The sequence below is a fragment of the Apiospora hydei genome, assembly GCF_038363865.1.
Source record: "Apiospora hydei strain CBS 114990 chromosome Unknown utg000004l_segment0_segment0, whole genome shotgun sequence".
In the NCBI taxonomy this organism is placed as follows: domain Eukaryota; kingdom Fungi; phylum Ascomycota; class Sordariomycetes; order Amphisphaeriales; family Apiosporaceae; genus Apiospora; species Apiospora hydei.
In genome coordinates, this window is record NW_027117363.1 from 4,130,373 (window position 1) to 4,145,599 (window position 15,227).

The 15,227-nt window shown below is 54.6% G+C and overlaps 6 protein-coding genes across 6 annotated transcripts; 3 read left to right on the forward strand and 3 right to left on the reverse strand.

Moving 5' to 3' along the window:
• Nucleotides 1-59: 59 nt before the first annotated feature.
• On the forward strand, nucleotides 60-2,708 carry PG997_003832 (uncharacterized protein; the record flags this gene model as incomplete). The annotated part of the gene is made up of 5 exons (XM_066808147.1): nucleotides 60-62; nucleotides 136-342; nucleotides 408-1,021; nucleotides 1,081-1,812; nucleotides 2,033-2,708. The coding sequence occupies 5 exons, from the start codon at nucleotides 60-62 to the stop codon at nucleotides 2,706-2,708; spliced, it is 2,232 nt and encodes a 743-aa protein (XP_066671765.1).
• A 1,531-nt stretch (nucleotides 2,709-4,239) lies between these two features.
• Nucleotides 4,240-5,164, reverse strand: PG997_003833 (mitochondrial 37S ribosomal protein mS42; the record flags this gene model as incomplete). Its single annotated transcript, XM_066808148.1, has 2 exons — nucleotides 4,240-4,886; nucleotides 4,957-5,164. 2 exons carry the CDS (start codon nucleotides 5,162-5,164, stop codon nucleotides 4,240-4,242), a joined length of 855 nt encoding a protein of 284 aa, XP_066671766.1.
• A 1,082-nt stretch (nucleotides 5,165-6,246) lies between these two features.
• On the reverse strand, nucleotides 6,247-7,410 carry PG997_003834 (uncharacterized protein; the record flags this gene model as incomplete). Its single annotated transcript, XM_066808149.1, has 1 exon — nucleotides 6,247-7,410. The coding sequence occupies one exon, from the start codon at nucleotides 7,408-7,410 to the stop codon at nucleotides 6,247-6,249; it is 1,164 nt and encodes a 387-aa protein (XP_066671767.1).
• Nucleotides 7,411-9,060: 1,650 nt separating this feature from the next.
• On the forward strand, nucleotides 9,061-10,229 carry PG997_003835 (uncharacterized protein; the record flags this gene model as incomplete). Its single annotated transcript, XM_066808150.1, has 2 exons — nucleotides 9,061-9,093; nucleotides 9,285-10,229. The coding sequence occupies 2 exons, from the start codon at nucleotides 9,061-9,063 to the stop codon at nucleotides 10,227-10,229; spliced, it is 978 nt and encodes a 325-aa protein (XP_066671768.1).
• Nucleotides 10,230-10,813: 584 nt separating this feature from the next.
• Nucleotides 10,814-11,714, reverse strand: PG997_003836 (uncharacterized protein; the record flags this gene model as incomplete). The annotated part of the gene is made up of 3 exons (XM_066808151.1): nucleotides 10,814-10,954; nucleotides 11,005-11,628; nucleotides 11,688-11,714. The coding sequence occupies 3 exons, from the start codon at nucleotides 11,712-11,714 to the stop codon at nucleotides 10,814-10,816; spliced, it is 792 nt and encodes a 263-aa protein (XP_066671769.1).
• A 443-nt stretch (nucleotides 11,715-12,157) lies between these two features.
• Nucleotides 12,158-14,563, forward strand: PG997_003837 (mitochondrial intermediate peptidase; the record flags this gene model as incomplete). Its single annotated transcript, XM_066808152.1, has 1 exon — nucleotides 12,158-14,563. The coding sequence occupies one exon, from the start codon at nucleotides 12,158-12,160 to the stop codon at nucleotides 14,561-14,563; it is 2,406 nt and encodes an 801-aa protein (XP_066671770.1).
• Between the last annotated feature and the right edge of the window lie 664 nt (nucleotides 14,564-15,227).

A 15,227-nucleotide genomic window follows, 5' to 3' on the forward strand; every position in this document is an offset into this window, starting at 1 on the left:
GCAACGGCCTGATACCAAAAAAGCGTACACTGCGCAACCTTGGTTTTATAGCAGCAAATATGGTGAGTGAGCCCAGGACACGTTGGAGACTCGCCGCTTTTCCTTACTGATCATGATGCTCCAAAGTATACACAGTCTTACATGGCCAGCGAGCAATCGCGGCGGGAGATGCAACAAAAAACCCGCCTAAACGATTCCTTCTTCGGTCTGAAGGGCCCAGAGCCAAGGCCCAGTTCAATAGCCACCGAGATTGTAGACACAGACTGGGACGAAGATGATGATATAATCAGCGAGAATGAAGAAGATGATGGAAACAACTCACCCAGATTAAGCCTGAACTCTGTAAGACGACCTGCGCTCTCAAGGAGATCTATATCCATACCTGTCACTAACGCCCTTTTCCCCAGTCGGGTCAGCAAAGTATGACGACGCTGTCGTCCTACGAAGAGGCACACACGCCCAGGACGAGCAGGACTCGCGAGGCGTATCCCATCGAATACGACCCGCTGAAGCCGGTTGAGGGACCTAGAGGTCCGCACCTGTTCCGCGCCTCCTCGACGTCGTCGAATTCCTTTGAATACGAGGAGGCGCTCTCTCTTTCACCGATAACGCCAAGGGCACCCAAGCCCCTAGATGCGGAATCACGCTTCCACTACTACTCTCAGGAGCCTTTACCGCCGCGGATGCGCAGCAGCCCGTTCCAGTTCACCCACGAAGAGCTGGACACGGAAAACTTGGCCTCCTGGCAGCCGGAGAAGGTGGCACAATGGATGCTCAATGCTGGCGTTGAGCCGCACATCGCAGAAAAGTTCATCGAGAACGACATTACCGGGGCTATCTTAATGACACTGAAGTCGGAAGATTTGAAGGAGTTGGGCATCGGCTCCCTCGGGATCAGGATGAAGCTGTGGCACCATGTCTCTCAGCTACGGGGCATCCAGGAAAAGAGCTCGCGGCCATCAACACCCATTGAGAATGAGGAGAGCAGAGAGGCCAGGAAAGAACGGAGGAGAGTGGAGAGGTGCGATTCTGATGCGAAGCCCAGCCGAGGACACAGCAAGCGGCGGATGAACAGACCAGCACACGAAGACATCATTTCACCGCTGGAGTCTGTCTCCATCGTGGGCATCGAGCAAGTCATCCCCAAGCCTCACAAATGCTCCAAGGGCGAGGCTTGCAAGACGTGGAGGAAACAGCAGCGCATGATCGAGGAGTTCAAGAAAGAACACCCTTCGCCGACAACGTCGGGGGAGTCATCCTTGTTGCCGGCGACCCAGGCAATGCATCAACCGCCAAGGCTCTCAACCGGCCTTCTTCTACAGAGGCTCTGCGGCCAATGTCCGACGCCGTGCCCTCCGTGGTAGCATCTTCTGATGTCCTCGGACCCGGCGCCGGGATGGGCCCCTTCCAGTACCTCCAGGAAGCAACTCTCCGAAACATCCAAGCCCGAGACCCCCAGGACAATGTCAGGCAATTCTTGGACTTCCAGCACCAAGAAGGTGACGTCTCTCAAGGCGAGGTGCCGCCAACTCCTCCCTTTGAGCTCTACTCCAACACACAAGCACCGCATGAGGGGCTTCGCACCCTGCCCAAGTTGTCTATTCCTGGACGACAGACGGTCTCAAGGGCGTCGCAGCGTGGACCATCCCATCTCCAACAGTCTTTCACTCCGTACCGTATGGAGAGGGCTGAGGCTCTGTCGCCTGAACTGCAAACCCCAGTCGCTCCTTATCGGTTTGGCACCCCGTGCTCCGAGATGGACATCCCAGTCACAGCCGTCCCATTGGGGCCGGTTGCGCGAGATGCGTCACAGTCAGTCCCACCCGATATGTCGTACAGGGCAGGCCCTTCAGCTCCAGTCCGGACATTTTCGCGAGCATCTCGCAGGCCATCAACCTTTCAAACCATGGCGCCCCCTTGAGGAGAACGCAGCGACCCCCATCAACCGCACCATGCCGCATCATCAGCAGCAGCAGCAGCAGACCAGCCCAACGAGGAGCTCGCCCAGGTCCCCGCAAAACTCACCTCCCAGAGTTCCTTCCCGTCCCCAACAGCCGCTTCACGCCCCTCCTCGTGCCCAGTATCCCTGGTCGCCCCAGCAGCGCTCCGCATTCGGGCGCACGCTTCCGCGGCTGGGGACCACCAGCCCGGAGCCGCCGACCGCGATCCGGGACGCCGAGGGCATCTCATACCAGGGCCCCGTCCGGAAGCGCAAGACCAAGATGCTGCGGCACGAGTGGCACGACCACTACGCAACGCTCAAGGGGACGCGGCTGGCAATCCACAAGGACATGGAGACGCGCCGGGCCAACACGCTCGAGTACATCGACATTGACGACTACGCCATCGCCTGCTCGTCGCTGGCCAGCACGTCCAAGCTCAACGCCGCCTTCAAGGCCATGAGCATCTCGCGCTCGTCCAAGGACGGCAAGGACAACAAGGACGTCGCTGCCTTCGCCTTCCAGCTGATCCCCCAGGGCAAGGAGGCTCTCACCGCGCGCCTGCACAAGCGCGAGAGCAGCCTCGGCAGCAGCTCCGCCGCTGCCACCGCGCTGGCCGAGGGCGTCAACGGGACGGGCAAGACGCACCACTTCGCGGTCCGCAGCCGTGACGAGCGCATCGACTGGATGCGGGAGCTCATGCTCGCCAAGGCGCTGAAGCAGAAGGGCGAAGGGTTCGAGATCAGTGTGAACGGAGCCATGATCTAAGATTGGAGGGAGAGAAACGAAGAAAGAAAGAAAAAAGCTGGAGACAGGAACTGCAGCCACGAACGACTATAACGATGGGCGGATATCTGGACTTTTTTATTGCGATTTTGGTTTTTGGGTTCTTGATCATTCTCTCAACTCTGCTTTTTGCATTATACCACACATCCTGATTCTAGGGATTTTTTCTTTTACGTTGAGTTCTGAGTTGGGGCTTTGGTGCCGGGCACGATATTGATGCTGGACAAAAGCACAAAACAGTTACGCACTTTTACATATGATACCATTCTGAGCTAGTACTCGCTTTACGATACTGGCAGGACAAGCAAGCAAGCGCAAGCATTCTTGGGTCTTTCTGAGCGAATCTAAATTGATTTTATCTTTTTCAAAATTCCTTTGGTTTCCAAACATGAACTTCGTTTCTTCGCATACTGCAGTTAAGCACCACGCTCGTTGATAGCGACATAGTTACCAAGTAGTACCCCGTCCGAAATACAGGAAGTAATGGTCACATCTGTAGATATACCTCCCGCATAAACTCATATGAGACGTGTTCTGAAGTGGCATATCAGTGCCAAGGGCGTTTCTTCTTCCTCTTCTGAACTACAACACCCGAAGCCAGGCCATTTGCTTCCGCTCCTTGCAGCGTGCGCCTAAAGTTGAACTCAGTGGTGTTACAGGTTGAAAGCCGTTTAGAGATCGGCAACAGTTCATGCGATATAAACTTGGCCAACTCTGACCATCTATCCAAGAACATACTGCATAAAACACTAAAGGGACACATACCATGTAGACCACCAGCGTCCCGCCCTACCTACTTGCCATTTCCTCTACCAAATGTCCAATATGTAGTATATGGGCCGGACTTCTTTACGATTGAGGCCGTGTGATCTCGCCCGAAGAGAATGTAGTTGAAGCACAAATCCTGAAGGCTTGCCGTTCCAGAAAATGAAAGCCCCCTGGGCCGAGGAGGGAAATAATAGAGCTTCAATCCACCAATGTTGTTACATGTTTCTTTTGCGCCATAGATAATGGCAATATGTATAGCAAGCTTGCTGGTTGCATAGCCAACACGGCCCATCAAATGAATGCTTTACTCGATGACATTTCAATTGAATAAGTATTGGGTCAAGATATGGCTTTGTGATTTTGACCCGTTTGAAAGACGAAGATAGATCAAATCTCTCCAGAGCAGAAAACTCGGGCCCCTTCCTCGGGTCAGCAACAGCTGATCTTGTTCCCGGATGACAACGGGCTGACAACGAGGAACATCATGGAAGGCTTCTTCGGTGATGTCTTTGTGGCGGCCTCGCCACTCGATATACCTCTGCGCGATCTTGTCTGGTGGTTTCGGTGAAGTAGATTTGCAAGATATGATACACATGTTACATATTTATCTATAACACAATACCACCTCTGACGAGGTAGCTAGTTACCAGGATCGTATCTTACAGCCCAGACCCATCCAGGTAGTTTTATTTTTCTTTCTTTCCTTCTCTCGGCCCCCATCGATGCATCAAGGACTCGTTACCTCTTACATGAAGTACTTGTTCTCGAGCTGCGCACGATCGCTGACCTTGGTCCAGTCGATGGTGTTCCACCAATTCTCGAGGAACTGCCTCTTGCCGGCGACGCCATAGTCGCGGAGGTACATGTGCTCCCAGGTGCTGACGCACAGCACGGGGATGACCTCGATACCGCCGGGCGCCGTGGTCTTCCAGCGCGTACCGTTGGACGCACCGTGGCCGAGCTGCTGGCGGCTAATGTACTCCTCGGCGGCCCCAGTCTTCTCCGTGGACGAGGGGCCCTCGACCGTGTTCATGTCGAGGCCCTGGCGGCGCCAGTGGGCGGTGCTGTAGGGGGAGCCAGCCAGGTAGGTGGCCAGCACGCGGTAGTTGCTGGTCTTGCCGTTCTTGACAAGCCAAACGAAGCCCGGGCCGAACATGGACGACGCCGTGATGAGCATCTCCCGCTGCAGCGTCTCAATGGAGCCGAACGAGTCCTCCAATTGCTTCTGCAGTCGCGGAGACATGGGCTTCTCGTTTGGCGTGGAGTTCAAGCCCTCGAAGAAGAAGGAGTTGTTGTGCAACATGGAAGCATAGTTGAATGTCGGGGCGAAAGAAGGTTCTCGAGCGGTTTGCTGGAGAATCTGGTACGGGGGCTTCTGCTCCATCTCGGTGCCTGGGGGACGGGGTGGCGGGTTAGCGGGCGAGAAGAGAACAAGGCAAGACCACGGCGGGAAAGAGCTTACCTCCGACGAGGGCGTTCAGCTTGTCGACCAACAGCTGCATGTAGTCGTTGTAGGCGAGGTGGAAGCCATCGGGCGATAGCAGGCCGGGGACGCCTCGGGCGCTGGAGAATTCGGAGGGAGGGACGGTGTGCAGCGACCGCCGTTGCATCAACAGCGGCTGAGGCTGCGCGATGCGCACTCGAGGTATCCGCACTCTGGGCTTGAACATTGTGTCGGTGTTGGAGGGGGGCAATGTGGTCTTGTCGTCCTTCTACAAGCGCTGGGTATTGGGTTCAGAAGCTCAGCTCGATGTCACTTTTTTTCAATTCGGGGACCCTTGCGCCAACCCGAATCGAGGTACTTTGGTACTTGTATATAAGCAAACCTCCCACCTCGAGCCTCACTCAACTCAGCCTGTTCCCCTTGGAACTCAAGAGTCTGCCACAACCGGAAGAAGAAGAAGATTCTAGCAGTTGGATCTGTTTACCTACATAGGCACTTACATGTGCTTGATCGCGCATCGTGACAATTGAGGTCATTTCATTTATCTTTAGATGTCATCCAATTGAAACAGCTAGCCCCCGTCGAACGTGGCTGATCAAGTTTTCCGCCGAGGCCCTATCATATTGCCTTTATGCCCTAGTTGACTGAGTGCTCAGTCTCGTGGGAGGCGACGCCTGCAAGAAATTGATGTTACCTACCACCTCCAATCATCTACCTACCTCTATGACTGTGGCACTGAACATTAGGATCGCCTGGAGCCCTAGGTGCATATTGTTATAAGTTGAATCTTTCTTCCGTCGAGTGCAATACTTGATTCTAAAATAGCCGACGTAAGTTCTCGCATTTACAAATAATATAATATAAGATGTCCTGCGGCGTAGCACTAAAAGAAACACCCGCGAAGCTACTGCTACTAACAGCATAGCACCAAGCTGAAGCGTTATGCTGTTAGTGCAGAAGGATCAACCTTTGTTTGGGGGGGGGCTGTTACCTTCTGGGATGTTCGCGTGCAGTACCTACATGTACATAATGTACCTGTTTCCAACTCCTACTCATACATCACATTTCACTGTATTCCGTTCTTTCTGGCTTGCTTGAGAAATATGTATTTAGCGATAATGACTTGACTCCCTCATTGCCATGATAACCATCCCTTATTCGATGCTTTTGCGCCAGGATATGCAAGAAGAAGAAAAGACGTACAAACAACAAACAGCACCAAACCGCCATTACCGGATATCCCCACCAAATAGTGCCTGTACAGGAAACACGCGCAGCGGACGTACAACGCTCTCAGCCCTTCCCGTATCAGTCTTCCATTAGCTTCAGCAATTCTAGTTCCCTCTTGACAAGCCGCTCGAATTCCTCGCGGTCTATCCCCGAAGCCCGGCCCAGCATGTATAAACTCTTCACACTGCGAGAAATATGTTGTTGGACGCCAAAGTTCTCGGCCGCGGCCTCGAGCTTCTCGACCGACGCATTCGAGCTTGCGCTAGACTCGGGACGTGGGTGCAAGATTCTGGGGTCGTCCGCGGCTCTTGAACTGAGGGATGGCGATTTCGGTGGTTCAGCAAGCGTCCAAGCCCCGTTGGTCTCGTTCAGTTCCGTCTCCTCGTCACTGTATCCATTGTGTCGCTGAGGGATCGGTCTAGGTAAGGTGTTGGGCGGTGGCGTTAACTCTTGGAGGTTCGCTTCTTCGTCGGGATCGTGGTTGTCCATTGCTGGCTGCACTGAATCATACTGAGCATAGTAATCGTCTTCATCGGTCGTCGGACCCGAAGTCTGCGCACCCGACATCGACATAGGTGCGGGAGATCTTGTGGCAGCTGGCGTACGAGCAGGCGTCGCATCATACCGGGCCCAGTAATCATCGTCGTCGTCGTCGTCATGGCCGATATCGTCTACTGCCACTTGAAGCGAGGCGCGTGGGGCCTGGGGTGCCGGTGTGTCTTTCTTCATGTGCGACTCCTTGAACTGTCGATCTGCCTCCTCGATACTCGAGACTCCGTTGAAGGAAGCAAATGGCGAAGGAGTATCAGTGACGCCCACTTCACCAACTTTCCAGCCTTGGCTAGTCGGGTCGCCGCTGCAGTAAACCAGTCGGAACGCCAACTCCATATCCTTCAGGGCGACGAGTGCCTGGAGAGTCTCCTCATCCAGTCTTCGATATTGCGTCTCGGCGTCGTTCCCCCAGTCGACCTCGACCTCGCCGCTGACGGGATGTGCCTCGAGCCGATCGCTCTTGGCAATCTCCGCCAGCCTAGCTGCCTTTGGGGGGTCGTAGCAGAGCAGACGGATCCATGGTTCAGTGCTCGAGGGAGACAAAAGCTGTACTCTCTGCCTGAGAATGGGTGTCAAGAGGGGTAATATGTTCTCCGCCACTTGCGTTGCGATGGCGGCTGGAGGAAGAGAGAGCAAGACAGGACCAACTACCTCGCGCAGGTCTGGGCTCTTGATGGTTGATGCTGTCATGTTGATCTAATATGAGAAAAGAAGAGGAGCAGAGGATTCTCAGAAAGCACCGCAATGAGACAGGCAGCTGGCTCTGTTGATTAAGTATGAATACAAGCGTTGTAGACCAGTCTCAATATCCACCGGGACCTGATGTCACATGCAATACCCTTAGTCGAATATGGAGGACCACCTGACTCTTGAGGCTCGAGCGACGTGTGGTGACGTTTTTCTTTCTTTCTTTGCGACCGACTTCGGCTTCTTCGAGGACAGAAGCAGAGGCAGAGGCAGAGGCAGAAGAAACAAATGGATGGTTGGCAAGAATGGACCAGATTATGAATGTAGGATACAGCCGAGTAAATAGGTTCTGTAGTATTGATGTATTGCGACTCGCTCGACCGGCCAAAGAAAGGCCCAGGGTTCTGGAAACTAGGAGCGATTCAGATAACGTTAGGTATGGGCGCAAGTGGGCAGTGCCGCAGCGGCGATGCGCCTTCCAGCCAATGCGAGGCCTGGCTTCGGGCGAGTGGAAGTGCTGACCAGTGACCACTGCTAGGAGACGCGGAGTTGGCAGCGAAGCATGCAGGTCGAGGTGGGGCTATCGGGGTCGGAGACGAGGAGGACGAAGGAGCACTTGAGATCCAGAGCAGCCAGGGGAACGAGGGCCGAGATCAGGCAGGCAGTCTTAGTCTTATGTACATAATGTATGTATGTCCGTAGGTAATATAGAGAAGAGGATGACCGCATGTGCTTGGCTTTGCTCTGCTCTGCTTAGTCGTTCGCATTCGCATGTGTCTACTCCGTACCAGTAGACACCTAATGTACAGAGGCTTGCTGGCTTGCTGGCTTGCTTGCAAGACAGTCTGGTAATTGCAGGTGGTCTGAGATAATACTCTGCCGCCGTTCAATTCCACGTGCGGCTGAACTCTGTACGTACTTGCACGCATCCCTAAGATTGCCGCGCATGGTTTCAGTTCTCTTGACGTGCTGGGCCCAAATTCAATTGATTGCCGCACAAAACCAACAGAGCTTCCATTGAAGATTGATTGCAGATCCAGCAACGTGGGGATAGATCCCTGGGGATCCCTGGCTAAGGTACGTCACTACCCCAGCTAACAGACCAGGGAAAAAAGCGCTCCAGTGCAATTTTAACGTGAAGCAGGATCGATGGATGGGGGTAGATACTTAGGTATTGAGGATGGACGGACAAGACCATCAATGACTGTACATACTGGATTGAGCAAAGACGACATGTACTAACCTAGTGCGGCGCATACATGCTGCACTGAATATCACCGAGTAGAAATTGTTGACTGTTAGCTTATCCGGCGTGGACGACGAGTAGGGAGTAAGCTTTGCCCAAAGCCTCTGCGTCAGGTCCGAGATCAGAAGCCCTTATTCCACTGCTGCAGTGAGCAAGTGATCAGCAGCCACGCCTAAATTAGAAAACCGCCAGAGAGTTTCCCAACTCATTCGACTTCGGCAGCAGAATCCAGGCCACCTGTGTGCCAAAAAGTTACTTCGTTTTGTGACGGCGCTCGAGTCGGGTGAAAGAATATTTCAGCTTCAACTTTTTTTACGCTTCGCTCTGCTGCAACTCGTCAACGTGATCAATAGAATCAACGAGCCACCGACCGCCCTTGTCCGGGTTAGAAGGACAGTCGTGGATGTATGTCGAAGAGCGGCCAACGTCTTCAAGATGAGGTGAGTCAGCAAACTAGGGGGAAAGAGATAGAGAAAGAGTTGCGAGCCCAAACGTAGATGTCCCAAATAGATACACGGGACACCAACTGCTATCTTTTCTCTCCCCGTCTGAATCTTCTTTACACTTCCCTCTCTGGTCTCGAAATACATATCCCCTCAACCTAAGCTTATCCAAAAATAAAACCAATCAGGGCACCCGGTGGCAAGTCGTGACCGCCGGCGCCACCGCAGGCCTGATCTCGCGCTTTGTCATCGCGCCGCTAGACGTGGTCAAGATCCGGCTGCAGCTCCAGTCGCACTCGCTCTCCGACCCGCTCTCGCACTCGGGCCTGTCCCGCGGCTCGCCCATCTACAAGGGCACGCTCGCGACGCTCCGCCACATCCTGCGCCATGAGGGTGTCCCGGGCCTCTGGAAGGGCAACGTCCCCGCCGAGCTCATGTACGTCTCGTACGCCGCCGTGCAGTTCACCTCGTACCGCTCCATCACCATGCTGATGCACCGGCTTTTCGGGGAGGGCACTCTGCCCAAGGGCGTCGAGAGCTTCGTGTCCGGTGCCGCGGCCGGCGCGGCCGCCACCGCGACTACGTACCCGCTGGACCTCCTGCGCACGCGGTTCGCGGCCCAGGGCACGGAGCGCGTCTACACGGGCCTCTGGCGCGCGATTCGGGACATCCAGCGGGATGAGGGCGTCAAGGGGTTCTTCCGCGGCATCGGGCCGGGCATCGCGCAGATCGTCCCATACATGGGCCTCTTCTTCGCTATGTACGAGGGGCTCCGGCGGCCCATGGGACAGCTCGACCTCCCCTTCAGCAGTGGCGATGCTACCGCCGGCGTGGTTGCTAGTGTGGTGGCAAAGACGGGCGTCTTCCCCCTCGACCTGGTGAGGAAGCGAATACAAGTCCAGGGCCCGACGCGAGTCCGTTACGTGCACAAGAATATCCCACAATACGAGTCCGGCATGGTGGAGGCTTTGCGGTCCATAGTCGCCAGGGAGGGCTTCAAAGGCTTATACCGGGGATTAACAGTCAGCCTTATCAAGGCGGCGCCGGCAAGTGCGGTCACCATGTGGACTTACGAGCGAGTTCTAGGCCTAATGATCGACGGAGGTCAGCAGCAGGAGGAAGAAAAGGTCTAGTCGTTAATAAAATCGGATGTCTATGCGTGAATGGACAGGTTTGAGCGGAATAGGAGTCCATGTACTATATATATACTTCAAGGTGACAGGACTCCCAGAACAGAGGCATATAGAGTTTGGGTTCTGGACTAGACAATAGATTTGGATCGCATGAAGTCATAGTTCAGTGCGAAAGTGATACTTCTTACAACGTACGATGGCCAACTGGCAGTGGGAATTAGTGCTCTTAATATATCCACAACCCCGATCTCATCCCGAGGCCGTTCTTGTTCATCTAATGGTTCATGGACAACTTGAATATCAACGCCGGGCCCGGCCGGTGGCCACGAATTCAGAAGAAAATCCATAAAAATGGCATACTTTATACAATCCGCGTAATCTTTGAAATACACTTAGACTTCTTGAACATAGAGAATGCTGTGTCTATTCATTATAATACAGGCGTTTTGTAGGATAGTATGTGGTCTTTCTACCTCTGTTTGCTCCCGGATGGACGTAGAGTCTGCGGTCTATCTGTGCCAGGAACGGATATGCTTGGCCCGCCCAGACTCGTGCTCATCGGTTCCTCCTTATTTTGACTTTGCTTATTTGCCCTTCTTGACCCAGTCCTCGACAGTATCACGAGCGGTCATCACCTTGTCGTCGACGTAGCGCTTGGACAGGTCGGAGTGGGCCTTGGCGGCGTGCCAGGTGCGCTTGAAGCTCTCGCGGGCCTGGAGATGGGCCTGGGCGACGACGGGAAGCGCTGCTCGTAGGTCCAGAGCAGGCCGCTCACGTTGGTCATGGTGACGGGGATGACGAGCCAGCCGGCGCCGACGCCAAGAGCCAGCGGCAGGGCGGCGCGGAAGACGAGGTTGCGGTTGCGGGTCACGATGCTGCCGGCCATGCCGGCCACGAGGACGTAGACGAGGCCCGGCATCAGGCGCTCGCCGCTCTCGCGCGGGGGCGCCAGCGAGGCCACCGTGGAGGTGAAGGACTTCTCCAGGTGGAAGGCCCGGTCCATGGCGGCGTTGACGGCGTCCTCGGCCGTCGTCGCCTGCTTGTACAGAAACAGCCGCGCCTTACCTATTTGCTCGGCCAGCCGGTCTGTGGGCGTCGGGCCATGGGGCCGCGTGACGACCTCGGGCTCGGATGTGCGCGGGATCGTATCGGAGAATGGCGATGGCTTGGGCGCAGAGACGGTGGGAAGAGGCGTGGCGGATTCGTAGTCATCATAGATGGGCTTCCTCGATCGGTGCTGTGAATGCAGATATAGTGAGTACTCGTACCAAGACCTGAAGACATGCTGCCGCCGAGGGGAGATGGGGAGTAGTACCTCCTCTGGTGCTTCTGCCAGTGCGACCGAGGGAATTAGCGATGCTCCAACAAGAGCCGTGGCCATTAAAGGAGCGGCAGCGCGCTGGAATGTGGCTGTCAGTATATCGATCAGAAGCATGAGCAATTCAATTGGCATCTTACCCGTCGCAGAAGCACTCTGGAAGTCATGATGCCCTTCAATTGGTAGTGAAAGTAGGTGGGTTTTTGGTCAACTTCAAATGGTCGTCCAACGTCAGTTTCCAAGCTTTGGTACCAGACCAGTGAATCAGTGATGTCTTTTTTGGCGGCTAATCCCGGTCCCAGACGGCCGATTCGGTAACCTTTTTTTTTCTGGAGCTTGCTTGCTTGCTCGCTGGCTCAGTTGGCTTGGCTTTGCCCGCCCACCCAAATTGACGGCTGGAGACGGACGACTTGATTGAATCATCCACACTGGAACGTAGATTGCGGGAGTTACGGACACCAAACATCCATTCAAAGCTGCGCCAGCACTTCCGGTGTACTGCTTAGCTTTTGATCCGAGACACTTCACTCGTACCGGTCTACTTTTTGTTCCCAGAGCGCCGCCTCCTCGAGCGGCATATGAGCTATGCTGTGTTCTTATTCGTAGCACTATGCTGAAAGCTACACGCTCCGGTCTGCGGGCCTCTTCAAGATGCATAGTCCGACAAGCATCCCGGCCCCAGCAACGCCGCTGGCTGGCCGGAGCTGCTACTGGAGCGGCGCAACTCGATCCCGCGAACACGCCTGCTTTTCATGCTCAGGCCGGTGCCAAACATGACGATGCCCTGTTGCGACAGCTCTTCGATTCGCCCCAGACCTTCAAGGAGTTCAAGCCGCCGTCAAGCCGAGCAATAACCGGCGCAAATGTCGGCCTCTTCAGGAATAAACACCTCACGTCGCCCAAGGGATTCGTTGTCTTCGCGAACACCACATTAGAGAGAGCGCAGAAGCTGGTTGACAAGGTCCTGGCAGCGTCAACGGTAGAAGAGTATAGATCAGTGGTTCGGGATATGGACCGGCTCAGCGACCTACTGTGCAGAGTGTTAGATGTCTCCGACTTCGTGCGGGTGACACATCCAGATGGGCGAATACAAGAGGCTGCCTCGCAAGCCTGGTCGTTGGTCTACCAATATATGAACCAGCTGAATACCACCACCGGCTTGAGCGAGCAGCTGGAGAAGGCTTTGTCCAACCCTGAAGTCGTCTCTAGCTGGTCCGAAGAGGAGAAAACCGTTGGTGAACTTCTGCAGCAGGACTTTATGAAATCAGCCATCCATCTGCCCGATGGGTCGCGGAATAGATTTGTCGAGATATCGCAGCAAATCAGCGAGCTGGGTTCCGTCTTCGTCGAGGACATGACCCCAGAGCAAGACCGAATAGTACTTCCAAGCAGCAGATTCCATGGTATGGATCCGCGGATAGCCCAGAATTTCACCCACCGTGGCACCATATACCTACCATCAATGTCCGCTGCGGCGACCGTAGCTTTGCGCAGTGTCCACGATGAAGACACCCGCAAGGCCATCTATTATGCGACCAGGACTGCATCAGGCCGATCAGTCAAGATACTTGAGACTATGCTGAGGCTGCGAGCGGAACTGGCCAGCTTGTCGGGCTTTGAGAATTACGGGCAGCTGGCGTTGCGGGACAGGATGATGGCCAAGACCCCGGAGTCTGTCCATCAATTTTTGCTGGCCTTGGCAAAGCACAATGGCCCACGGGTTGAACAGGAGATATCGGATCTCATGAAAGCCAAGGGACAGAATATCTACGCTTCCAGTACCACCGACTTGCATCCTTGGGACAAGGATTACTACATGGAGAGTATAAGAAGGGACATGAGATCACGAAGACGCGACCATGACATTCTCTCATCGTATTTCTCGCTCGGGACAGTCATGCAGGGCCTATCGAGGCTGTTTACGCGCCTGTATGGCATCAGGCTCGTGCCTAAAGATACCTTACCTGGCGAGACATGGCACCCCGATGTGAGACGGCTGGACGTCATCTCGGATACGGACGGCCATGTCGCTGTACTATACTGCGACCTATTCTACCGAGCAGACAAGTCGCCCAACCCTGCCCACTTCACCGTTCGCTGCTCCAGGGAGATCTCCGAACAAGAGATCCACGAAGCAGCACAGGCCATTTCCAACAGGCGAGAGGAGGCATCAACGGACGCGGCTATTGCAGAGGCGAACGATGGCATGCATGTTTCCACGCAGGCGGGTACCGTCAAGCAATTGCCGACCATTGCGTTAGTGTGCGACTTCCACCATGAGCGGTCATCGAAGAGCGAGCCGGCCCTTCTTCACTACTACCAAATGGAGACGCTCTTCCATGAGATGGGACATGCCATCCACTCGGTCCTAGCCCGCACTTCACTCCAGAATGTGGCGGGAACTAGGTGTGCGACCGACTTTGCCGAGTTGCCGTCTACCTTGATGGAGCACTTCTGCGCCGACCCAACAGTTCTGCAGATGTTTGCGCGGCACTACGAAACGGATGAGCCCTTGCCGTATGAGCTGGTATCGGAGCGACTGCAAGTCCTGAAGAGGTTCGAAGCATCGGATAGGGAAAACCAAATCATCATGGCCATGCTGGACCAACAATATCATGCGTTACGTCCCGGCCAGGCCGATTTCGACTCTACCAAGATGTATCATGGCCTGCAACATGCCTATGGCAAGCTGCCGCCTGATGCTGAAGGAACCCGATGGCAAGGATTTTTCGGGCACCTGTTTGGCTACGGCAGCACCTACTACAGTTATCTTTTCGACCAGGTCCTCTCGGAACGGGTCTGGAGGGTGGTTTTCTCGGCCGGGCAGAACGGCGCCGCCCTCGATAGAGCGAATGGTGAACGGCTGAAGGAGAACCTCCTGAAGTGGGGTGGAAGTCGCGATCCCTGGAGGTGCCTGTCGGACGCGTTGCAAGACGAGCGACTAATCAATGGCGACGAAAAAGCCATGAGGCTCGTTGGCAGCTGGGGCGTCAAGGATAACGGCCATGATGAGTAAGTTCTGTACATTGTATATATAACATTATATATACATGTACCTACTTGAGTTGAGGTAGGCACTGCATCTGGGATAGACGGGTGACTAGCATTGTATAAGGTAGGTATGGTCAACGTTCTCCTTGGCCTTGGCTCAGGAGCAGACCTCAGCCTCCAATGACGCGATCGTTATGTAAGCTGAGACATGAAAGCCATCGGTAGAAAAGGAGACTCATGATACCCAGGATCAAATGATTACTAAATGTTACTTATATGTGCTTCATGTTACATCAAGTACACATCTCTGCTCGGTTAGACTGCTTTACACGATCTACAGTAGGTAGGATTAGAAGGTACCGAGTGCTCGGGTGCGTGTCCGTCCCGATGGAAGCGTGCGTGCTCTGGCCGTGGAATGACCGGTGCCACTTGCTGCTGACTGCAAGTGCTTGCTTGCTTTTGTTGGCGGTTTTTTGTTAGTGTGCTTCTAGACCATCTCGGGCCTCCAGCGGGCTGCCAGCGAAGCATCAGTTCCCGTCAGACCCGGGTCAGCTCCAGTCAACATTCGGTTGGTGGCTTCCTTTTCCATCGGTACCTGACTTTGGCGGCTGCTGGTTAGTATTTGCCAACCTTACCTAGACTTTACTAGCCTAACCGTTTCCATGCAGCTGCAGCGCCTCGACCTGACG